Below are 12,227 nucleotides of genomic sequence, written 5' to 3' on the forward strand. Positions count from 1 at the left end.
AAGAAAACAAAGAATACTGCTGAAACCTTTAACTATCTAGAGCTACAGTTTCAATGGTGTATTGCTGCGTTTCTATGACAAATTTAAAATCTCATGGCACTCTTGTGAATTTACTATAATATCCAAAAGTGCCTTAGTGCAATGTTTGAGAACTGAGGAGGTTAGCAAGTTTTAGTTGTTATTTAGAATGTGCACTGAATTCATTTTTGAATTTTCATCTACAGCTAATTCTAAAAAGTTACAAATGAGAGATGTGGTAGTTAGTGGAAAATAATCCAATTTTCCAAAGAAATATACAAATGGCCAACTAACACATAAAAATATGTTCAACATTATTAATTATTAGGGAAATGCAAATCAAAATGAGGTACTATTTCATACCCATTAGGGTGCTATTACCAAAAAGCAGAAAATAACAAGTATTGGCAAGGATATAAAGAAAGTGAAATCCCTGTGCATTGCAGGTGGAATGTTACATGGTTCAGCTGCTATAGAAAACAGTACGGTGGTTCCTCAAAGAATTAAACACAAAATTATATGATCTAGCAATTCCACTTCTAGGAGTACACCCAGAAGAATTGAAAGCAAGAATTAAACAGGTTCTTATGTACCTATGTTCACAGCAGCATTATCCACAATAGCCAAAAGGTGGAAACAGTCCAAATGTCCACTGATGGATGAATGGATAAACAAAATTTTGTATACACTTACAATGGAATATTATTCATCCTTAAAAAGAATAAAACTCTTACACATACTTCAATAATATGTAAATGAAATAAGCCACATATAAAAGGACAAATGTATGATTTCACTTATATGAGATACCTAGAGTAGTCAAACTCAGAGAGACAAAAAATAGAATGGTTACCAGGGGGCTGGGAAGGAGTAAACAATGAGGAGTTATATTTCAGTTGGTACAGAATTTCTGTTTGGGTTGATGAAAAAACTCAGGATGGATGACGGTGATGGTTGCACAACAATGTACATGCATTTCACAGAACTGAGCATTTTAAAATGTTTAAAACGCTTTTATGTTATATATATTTTACCACAATTAAAAAATTGGGGGGAATTTCCCTGATGGTTCAGTAGCTAAGTCTCGAAGTTCTCGATGCAGGGGGCATGGGTTCAATCCTTGGTCAGGGAACTAGATCCTACATGCCACAACAAAGACCTGGCACAGTCGTCATATAAATTTTTAAAAATAAATATTTTTAAAAATTTTTTTAAAGAATTAAGTTGATTTCAGTAATGAAAAAAGAGTTTCATATTGTACACATCTCAAAACCAAAAAAAGTCCAATTTAAAAAATATTAGAGTAGCAAGCCACATGAAAAAATGAAGGTTTATAAATTTTAATATTTTTCCTTATAAATATTTAATATAAGTGAACATACAGCAGAATACCCAGTTTTTCATCCTGCTTTTCCTAAATGTGGTTTTAATATAAGCACATTACACATTTCTTCTACCAATAAACCAATGAACACCGCAGAGTTCACTTTCAAACCAATCTGAACAATAAATCCTTAACGAAACCCAGACAATCTCATTAAAAAAAGACTGCCTGTGAATGCAATGAATAGTCAGAAAGATTAGCATTTCATTTGGAAAAGAATACTTACTGCCTTCCCACGTGCACTGTAACAGATGAAGAGCACCTTCTATTCTCTTCCAGTGCTGAAGATGAAAGAAAGCATAGGCAATTGCTTCACTATCACCCCGTTTCAGAATGTGTTCTGGAGGTAAAATGAGACTTTTCATCTCTAGTAAATACTAGAAAAATAACATACACACATAGACACACCACACACAAAAAAAGAAAAATTATGTTAAATTCAAACATCCACAAAAGTGTAGATTCAAATTTCATAAAGTTAACTTGATTTAAAAACAAACATTAAGCTAGTTGAAATGACAAGAAGGTCTTACTGATAACGTGTATAAAATGCTTGTATATATGCAAATCCCAAAGATCAGAATACGCCTAAAGGTAAAAATAAGGTAATAAATTACTTATGTGCAACTTTAAATACAAAATGGAAACTAAGCTGAAGAAATAATATGTGAGAAAATTATTTATTTTTCCAAAAAACAATAAATGTAAAAAATTATAAAACACAATTTTGGAACAACAAGTTGTGGCAACATTTTTTTATTTCTCTTTTACAGTGTGTGTGTGTGTGTATGTGTGTGTGTGTGTGACTCAGTCGTGTCCAACTCTCTGTAACCCCATGGACTACAGCCCACCAGGCTTCTCTATCCATGGAATTCTCCAGGCAAGATATGGGAGTGGGTTGCCCTTTTTTTACAGTGAAGGAATTTAATTGTTCAATTCTTTTTTTTTTTTTTTTAATTTTACTTTATTTTTAAACTTTACATAATTGTATTAGTTTTGCCAAACATCAAAATGAATCCATCACAGGTATACATGTGCTCCCCATCCTGAACCCTCCACCCTCCTCCCTCCCCATAGCATCCTGGGCCATAAAGCTAGCCTTGGTAAATTAAAAAAAATAGAAATCATTCCAAGCATCTTTTCTGACCATAATGCAGTAAGATTAGATCTCAATTACAGGAGAAAAACGATTAAAAATTCCAACATATGGAGGCTGAACAACACGCTGCTGAATAACCAACAAATCACAGAAGAAATCAAAAAAGAAATCAAAATTTGCATAGAAACGAATGAAAATGAAAACGCAACAACCCAAAACCTGTGGGACACGGTAAAAGCAGTCCTAAGGGGAAAGTTCATAGCAATACAGGCACACCTCAAGAAACAAGAAAAAAGTCAAATAAATAACCTAACTCTACACCTAAAGTAACTAGAAAAGGAAGAAATGAAGAACCCCAGGGTTAGTAGAAGGAAAGAAATCTTAAAAATTAGACCAAGAGAAATAAGATACAAAAGGAATTGACTACATAATCCCATAAATAGCTTTGAAAGTGCAGTATATTACCAAAATTTTATTCAGCCCACAAACCAGGCATCATTTCTCACTTTCTGTCTTTCTAACAAATCCCACTTCCGACTTCTTTGACACACATTTTTTACAACTAACACATTGACAGTTCACCATATCAAACCACACTAAACCAAATAAAAATAAAATTAAAAGCCAAAAAAAAAAAAAAAAAAAAAATTAGAGCAGAAATAAATGCAAAAGAAACAAAAGAGACCATAACAAAAATCAACAAAACCAAAAGCTGGTTTTTTGAAAGGATAAATAAAATTGACAAACCATTAGCCAGACTCATCAAGAAACAAAGGGAGAAAAATCAAATCAATAAAATTAGAAATGAAAATGGAGAGATCACAACAGACAACACAGAAATACAAAGGATCATAAGAGACTACTATCAACAATTATATGGCAATAAAATGGACAACGTGGAAGAAATGGACAAATTCTTAGAAAAGTACAACTTTCCAAAACTCGACCAGGAAGAAATAGAAAATCTTAACAGACCCATCACAAGCACGGAAATTGAAACTGTAATCAAAAATCTTCCAGCAAACAAAAGCCCAGGTCCAGATGGCTTCACAGCTGAATTCTACCAAAACTTTAGAGAAGAGCTAACACCTATCCTGCTCAAACTCTTCCAGAAAATTGCAGAGGAAGGTAAACTTCCAAACTCATTCTATGAGGCCACCATCATCCTAATACCAAAACCTGACAAAGATCCCACAAAAAAAGAAAACTACAGGCCAATATCACTGATGAACATAGATGCAAAAAATCCTTAACAAAATTCTAGCAATCAGAATCCAACAACACATTAAAAAGATCATACACCATGACCAAGTGGGCTTTATCCCAGGGATGCAAGGATTCTTCAATATCCGCAAATCAATCAATGTAATACACCACATTAACAAATTGAAAAATAAAAACCATATGATTATCTCAATAGATGCAGAGAAAGCCTTTGACAAAATTCAACACCCATTTATGATAAAAACTCTCCAGAAAGCAGGAATAGAAGGAACATACCTCAACATAATAAAAGCTATATATGACAAACCCACAGCAAACATTATCCTCAATGGTGAAAAATTGAAAGCATTTCCTCTAAAGTCAGGAACAAGAAAAGGGTGCCCACTTTCACCATTACTATTCAACATAGTTTTGGAAGTTTTGGCCACAGCAATCAGAGCAGAAAAAGAAATAAAAGGAATCCAAATTGGAAAAGAAGAAGTAAAACTCTCACTGTTTGCAGATGACATGATCCTCTACATAGAAAACCCTAAAGACTCCACCAGAAAATTACTAGAACTAATCAATGACTATACTAAAGTTGCAGGATATAAAATCAACACACAGAAATCCCTTGCATTCCTATACACTAATAATGAGAAAACACAAAGAGAAATTAAGGAAACAATTCCATTCACCATTGCAACGGAAAGAATAAAATACTTAGGAATATATCTACCTAAAGAAACTAATTGTTCAATTCTTAAACATAGTGCAAAGCACTATGCTTGTTAGGGAATGCCAAGACACTATTCTCTGGAGCTTCCTAATGTAATGACAGAGACAGATTTTAGGGTGGGGTGGGCCGTGCTATGCAGCTTCCAGGATCTTTGTTCCCCAACCTGGGATCAAATCTGGCCCCTTGGCAGTTGAAAGCACAGATTCCCAACCAATGGACCACCAGAGAATTCCCAAGAAAGACAGATTCCTTAAATTAATTATAATCAGACTATGTGCTTTACTATAGGTATAGATACATATAGGAGGAGGTATTACTTTTTAATTTAGCTTTTAATAACAGCTTTATTGAGATATAATTTACATACTTTACAGTTCACCCATTTAAAGTACACAATTCAATAGTTTTTAGTACATTAACAGACATGTGCAACCATCACCACAATTTCAGAATATTTTCATCACTTTAAAAGGAAACCCAAATGTATACTAGTGTAGCCCCTACAGAAAACAGTAGGAGGTTCCTCAAAAAACTAAAAATAGAGTTACTATATGATCCGGCAATCCTACTCCTGGGCATATATCTGCAGTAAACTATAATTTGAAAAGATTCATACACCTCAATGTTCATTGTGGCAATATGTACAATAGGCAATCTAAATGTCCACTGACAGATGAATGGGTAAAGATGTTGTATATATATATAAAATATATACAGGTGTATACATATAATGGAATACTGCTCAGCCATAAGAAAGAGTGAAATAATGTAGCAACATGGAGGGATCTAGAGATGATCATACTTAAGGAACTAAGTTAGAAAGACAAGTATCATACGATATCACTTATATGTGGAATCTAAAATATGACACAAATGAACTTCATGAAACAGAAACAGACACACAGACACAGAGAACAGACTTAAGGAAGCCAGGGGGAGGGAGGTGGGAGAGGGATGAATTGGGAGTTTGAGATCAGCAGATGCAAACAATTATAGACAGAAAGGATAAACAACAAAGTTCCATTTAGCACAGGGAAATATATTTAATACCCTGTGATAAATCATAATGGAAAAGAATATGAAGAAGAATGTATATATATGTATAATGAAATCACTTTGCTCTACAGTAGAAATTAACACAACAATGTAAATTAACTATACTTCAATAAAATAAATTAAAAAAAAAAACACCATACTCTTTAGTTATCACCCTCTCCACACCCAACCTCCCTCAGCTCTAAGCAACCACTAATATACTTTCTGTCTCTATAGATTTGCCCATTCCAGATATTTGATACAAACAGAATCATTTAATATATGGTCTTTTGTGACTGGTTTAATTCACTTAGCATATATCCATGTTGTAGCATGTATCAGGACACCATTCTTTCTGTGGAATAATATTATACAAAATAATATTCCATTGTATAATATAAATAATATTATAGATATAAATAATATTCCATTATATGGATAGACCACAATTGTTTGTCCATTCATCATTTGATGGATATTTGGTTTTCACCTTTTGGCTACTATGAATAGTACTACAATAAACATTGATGCTGTGAAAGTGTTACATTCAATATGTCAGTGAATTTGGAAAACTCAGCAGTGGCCACAGGACTGGAAAAGGTTAGGTTTCATTCCAATCCCAAAGAAAGGCAACGCCAAAGAATGCTCAAACTACTGCACAATTGCACTCATCTCACACACTAGTAAAGTACTGTTCAAAATTCTCCAAGCCAGGCTTCAGCAATATGTGAACCGTGAACTTACAGATGTTCAAGCTGGTTTTAGAAAAGGCAGAGGAACCAGAGATCAAGTTGCCAACATCTGCTGGATCACCAAAAAAGCAAGAGAGTTCCAGAAAAACATCTATTTCTGCTTTACTGACTATGCCCAAGGCTTCGACTGTGTGGATCACAATAAACTGGAAAATTCTGAAAGAGATGGGAATACCAGACCACCTGACCTGCCTCTTGAGAAACCTATATGCAGGTCAGGAAGGAACAGTTAGAACGGGACATGGAACAACAGACTGGTTCCAAATAGGAAAAGGAGTACATCAAGGCTGTATATTGTCACCCTGCTTATTTAACTTATATGCAGAGTACATCATGAGAAACACTGGGCTGGAAGAAGCACAAGCTGGAATCAAGATTGCCGGGAGAAATATCAATAACCTCAGATATGCAGATGACACCACCCTATGGCAGAAAGTGAAGAGGAACTAAAAAGCCTCTTGATGAAAGTTAAAGAGGAAAGTGAAAAAGTTGGCTTAAAGCTCAACATTCAGAAAACTAAGATCATGGCATCCGGTCCCATCACTTCATGGGAAGTAGATGGGGAAACAGTGGCTGACTTTATTTTGGGGGGCTCCAAAATCACTGCAGATGGTGACTGCAGCCATGAAATTAAAAGATGCTTACTCCTTGGAAGCAAGGAGTTGGTCATAACCTAGATAGCATATTCAAAAGCAGAGACATTACTTTGCCAACAAAGGTCCGTCTAGTCAAGGCTATGGTTTTTCCAGTGGTCATGTATGGATGTGAGAGTTGGACTACAAAGAAAGCTGAGTGCAGAAGAATCGATGCTTTTGAACTGTGGTGTGGGAGAAGACTCTTGAGAGTCCCTTGGACTCCAAGAAGATCCAACCAGTCCATCCTAAAGGAGATCAGTCCTGGGTGTTCAATGGAAGGACTGATGCTGAAGTTGAAACTCCAATACTTTGGCCACCTGATTGATGCAAAGAGCTGACCCATTTGAAAAGACCCTGATGCTGGGAAAGATTGAGGGCAGAAGGAGAAGGGGACAACAGAGGATGAGATGGTTGGATGGCATCACTGACTCTATGGACACGAGTTTGAGTAAACTCCAGGAGTTGGTGATGGACAGGGAGGCCTGGCGTGCTGTGGTTCATGGGGTCACAAAGAGTCAGACACAACTGAGCGACTGAACTAAACTGAACCATGTGTATGGATTTTTATGTGAACAAAGGTTTCATCTCTCTTGGGTTACTAGGAGTGGAACTGCTATGTCATATGGTAATTCTATATTTAAGAGGTATTAATTATGTTTCAAACCACTGATGGGCTTCCCTGATGGCTCAGCTGGTAAAGAATCCGCCTGCAATGTGGGAGACCTGGGTTTGATCCCTGGGTTGCGAAGATCCCCTGGAGAAGGGAAAGGCTACCCAATCTAGTATTCTGGCCTGGAGAATTCCACAGACTGTATAGTCCATGGGGTTGCAAAGAGTTGGACTCAACTGAGCAAATTTCACTTTCACTTTGCAGAAGTGGTGGAAAGTGGTGGAAAGGTGGGAAGTGGATAGCAGATTGAGAGGTGTGGTGGAGAGAAGAATAGGAAGACATATTCACTGTATAGGGCCAACTTGAATTCTTGAGCCTAAAGAGCATAGTACAAGATGCATTTAAGTAAGTGAGCATGCCTATTAAAGTTATAACCTATCAATTCTTATTCACATATGAAATGAAATTCTATCTTAAACTTTTGAAGAAATGCTTCCCTTAATATCACAATCCATATCAAAAGCAGCATAATCACAGTTATTACACTAGTCAAATATACTAATTACATGAAGAAAGATGCAAAATTAACTACTTGTAGTGGGGGTCTTCCCAGGTGGCACTAGTGCGGGTTCAATCCCTGGGTCGGGAAGATCCCCTGGAGGAGGGCATGGCAATCCACTCCAGTATTCTTGCCTGGAGAATCCCATGGGCAGAGGAGCCTAGTGGGTTACAGTCCATAGGATTGCAAAGAACTGGACATGACTGAAACAATTTAGCACACGTGCACAGTGGTGGGTTAGTTGCTAAGTCTTGTCCAATTCTTGCAACCCCATGGACTGTAGCCCTCTAGGCTCCCCTATCCATTGGATTTTCTGAGCAAGAATATTGGAGTGGATTGCCATTTCCTTCTCCAGTAGATATTCCCATCCAAGGGATCAAACCCCGCTCTCCTACAATGCAGGCAGATTCTTTACTGACTGAGCTACCAGGGAAGCCAACTTTTACACCATCTTTATTATTAAAGTAGTCAACTTAAAATCTTTTAAATATAGTTAGCTAGCTTCTTCTTCCAATGACTGAGACCACAGTACACCTCCTCAGTTAATGACTTCTTCCAAAGACTGAGGCCAGAGTACACCTTCCCTACTAGAATAGACTTGAGACCACCTTTTTGGGTCTCAGTAATTTGGTACCAAATTATGTGTCATATGATACAAACCACATTAATGTACATTATAAAATATAAAAAAAGAGACATTCCAAAGGTGTCTTAAAAGATATATCCTTACATTTCAATAATGTGATAAACAGCATAAATTCAACAGTTGAATTTGTGAAATACTTTGTAAAACTACTAGAAACAGGAAGAATTATAAAAATAAAAATTAGTAGTACTTTCAAATTTTAAGACTTAAATTATTAATCAATACATATGGACTCATGGCATTAATACATATAAATTTTCTTTTTTTGTTTATGGAATGTGCCTTTCCAACACTTACTGGGCTGAGTGCTCATCTTTAATTACTCTTTATTCCTATAACCCAATAAAGCTGAAATTAAAAAGCAAAAAGATAAAAGAATAATTACTCTTAGTCTTGATGTCTCTGGCCCTCTCCTCAAAGTGTAAGAATGCAGTCTGCTCATCAATTTATTTTAGCAGATGTCACAAGCTATGAGATTATTTACTAATCCAGTTTGGGGACTTAACATTTCCCATTCAGTTTCTTAAAGGAATGCAGCAGAGGTTGTGTCCTGGTCAAGCAAAGCCCATTTGCTGCCTGGCTGGGTTCTCTACCCTTAGTGCCTTGGACCTATATTCAGGAGGGTAATATTCTTTCTAATCCTCTTTAATCCTTGCCCATTTTTTTTAAAACACAGTAAAAGATCACTCACACCAGGCGGCTGTGGGAAAATGGACTCAAATACCTGACCTCTGACATGACTCCTTATGCTCTTTGCAAGTGCACTAAGAGCTTCTTCAGTAGGAAGCAAAGAAAATGAGGCAATCACAGTGGAATCTCCATCATAAAAAGAATATCTTATTTTCAGAGAGGTTCAATACTTAAACCAAGTCCTTTCTATTAGAATTTTGCTTTATTTTACAGATAAAAACATTTCCGATTATTTTCAATCAGTTTTAGAATTCTGAAGCTTTAGATTAATGCCTATCTTTGCTAAGGCACTCAGCAATTATATTAACAATTATTCAGTAAAACTTATAAAAAGTATCAATTTAATATATATAAAAATACTTTTAGCAATTATTAATATATATCTATACTTCTGAGCAATACTCTAAGTGACAATTCAGATAGTAATCAAATAGATATGATATCTTTATTAGAAAATTATACTTTAGGATTTTGTATTAAAAATTTTTATTATTTAATCATGAAAAAATTGTTTCCTTATACTACCTTATTTTTACTATCATGTCTTACCTACCAGCAAATGTCCTTTACAATTTGACTTTAAAGCAAAGCAATTCTTATTTTTTAGTTTCCAATAGGATATTGAAATAAAATTTCACCCTCAAAATACAAAGAAAATTTTTTAGCTTAAAGAAAATATACTTAAAATAGCCAATTATAGGGTTATTATTTTATGTCCTCCACAAAGTACTACTCAGGAATTTTTGCTACCCAGAAAAAGCTGTAAGTTATTACACAATAGAATCATATCCTTTATATTCTACTTCAGCATCTAGCATACTACACTATCCACCCAAAGCAGGCCTTACAACAATTATTAACTGACTGGATCTGATATATATATATATAGCAAAAATGTCTTCAAACTCATACCTGTATTTCAGTTTTTACTTAACGACATTTTCTAACTTTCTGGGCAAACTTAAAACAAAATGAAAATAAATTCAAGACTTTATTTCTGTTTGAAGAATGAAGAATATGAAAGGTTAAAAACATAGGGGTAATTTGGTTTGGCCTTTTTTTTTTTTTTTTGCTTATGAAAGGACATACTTACAGTACAAAACTGCAAACACTCCAGAGTAACATAGAAAAGAATATATTACAAGATTGGTGATAAAAGAAAATAAAGATAATAATCTGATTTACATTTCTCTGGATTTCTTTTTCTTAAGCATAACATAAAACACTACTTTTCTTAAATATAGTATCATATTGTTACACAACTACTTTTTACTTCACAATATGTCTTGTGTATCTTCTTCTGTCTCTATATAGATCTATCATTATTTTAAAATATAGTACAGTATTCCATTAAAAGTTGAGTTCTTTTATAAGTTAAGAAATAAGGTCATGCTGAAATTGTACTTCTGTCATTAAAAGGCCAAAAGTGACATAATGTAGTAAAATTCACAAAATATTAAATGGCTTAAAAATATGATGGGATCTAAAATTTTATATTTTTTACCTCAGATATAGGTCTTTATAGTAGTGCAAATCTAAATTACAAACATATCTATTCACCAAACATTTACTGAATGCCCATTATGTGCTAAGTAGAATATCAGATATGAAATGATGTTAAGACAAAAGTCCTGCTTTTTTAAAAAGCTCACAAATAACTAAGGGAGAGACATATAAACAGACCAAATATATATATATATTTAATCTATACATATATGATTAAGGCACTAAACAAACAGAAGAAAGAACATTATCTCTGCTTGGAAAAAGTGGAAAAAACATTTCTATAAAGGAGGCATCAGATGAGCAGGATCTCAAAGAATGAGTAGACACCTGCCAAGGAGAGAAGAGACTGAGCATATATATAATGGTAGGGAGTCATAATGAGACCTAACTGATTCAGGGAATAGTGGTGCTAGAGGTAAGCAACAAAGCAGAAATGGCAAGGAGCGAGACTGGAGACAGGTACTGGGCCCAGACTATGAAGGCTTCTATACACCCAATACTAAGGGGTTGGTCCTTATCCTATAGGCAATACAGAACAAGAAGAGCTCTTTAGCAGAGTAAGGTCTGCTATTTAGATTGATAACTCTGGCAATAACCAGAATAGAGAGGGATGAATGGCATGGAGACCACCGAGGAATCTGTTTTAATAGACCAAGCAAAAGGAGGGGATATGCAGATAGATGATTCATTTTGCTGTTCAGTAAAAACTAACACAACATTATAAAGCAGCTATACTCCAATAAACGTTAATTTTTAAAACACAGAGAATGTCTGACAACAAATACACCAGACGGAAACAGTGGCTACGTGAGAGAAGTAGAACTGAGAGAGGAAAAACAGGGGATTATTTTACTTTATAACTTCTACAGAGTATGAATTCTTTTTTAAAAATTCATTACTTTGATAACAATAATTTTTTTAAAAGAACAAGCAGTAAAGGTGCACAATTAACAGTGGCAGTAGGGATGGAGTACATGGCTAGATCTGAAAGACATTTCGAAGGATATGAGTTGGTAATTTGGAAAGGACAGAGTAAAGGTTAATTAGAGAAGAGGATAATAAAGCCATAAATCAAAATATAGAAATAGAAAGGAGAGGCAAGTTGGAGAAAAAACTAAAGATTTTTTTAAAAAATTTACTTTGAGACACATTGAAATGTCTGAGGTACCTATTAGATATCCAGGTAAAATTTTCCACAACTAGATAGAAATGCAAGTCTCTTAGACAAGGAAGAAAGCCAGAGTTAAAAGAAACACATTTGGAAATTACCAGCAAATAAAACACAGTCAAAGACATAAACCAAAGCTAACACCTAGTATGTGCTACAGGGCCTTCCAGATTACCTCCAAAT

General features: G+C 34.8%; 1 protein-coding gene across 50 annotated transcripts in view; it reads right to left on the reverse strand.

Moving 5' to 3' along the window:
* Window positions 1–12,227, reverse strand: part of ST7L (suppression of tumorigenicity 7 like) — a 169,423-nt gene that overhangs the window by 107,758 nt on the left and 49,438 nt on the right. For all 50 annotated transcript variants that reach the window (XM_086391848.1, XM_086391860.1, XM_086391856.1 and 47 more), the window contains one exon: window positions 1,629–1,779. In XM_086391848.1, coding sequence (XP_086247974.1) covers window positions 1,629–1,779 — 151 coding nt within the window. The remainder of the gene's footprint in view (window positions 1–1,628; window positions 1,780–12,227) is intronic.

Source organism: Bos grunniens, chromosome 3 (genome assembly GCF_055505025.1).
Source record: "Bos grunniens cultivar Pamir isolate PY7600 chromosome 3, Bosgru_T2T1.0, whole genome shotgun sequence".
In the NCBI taxonomy this organism is placed as follows: domain Eukaryota; kingdom Metazoa; phylum Chordata; class Mammalia; order Artiodactyla; family Bovidae; genus Bos; species Bos grunniens.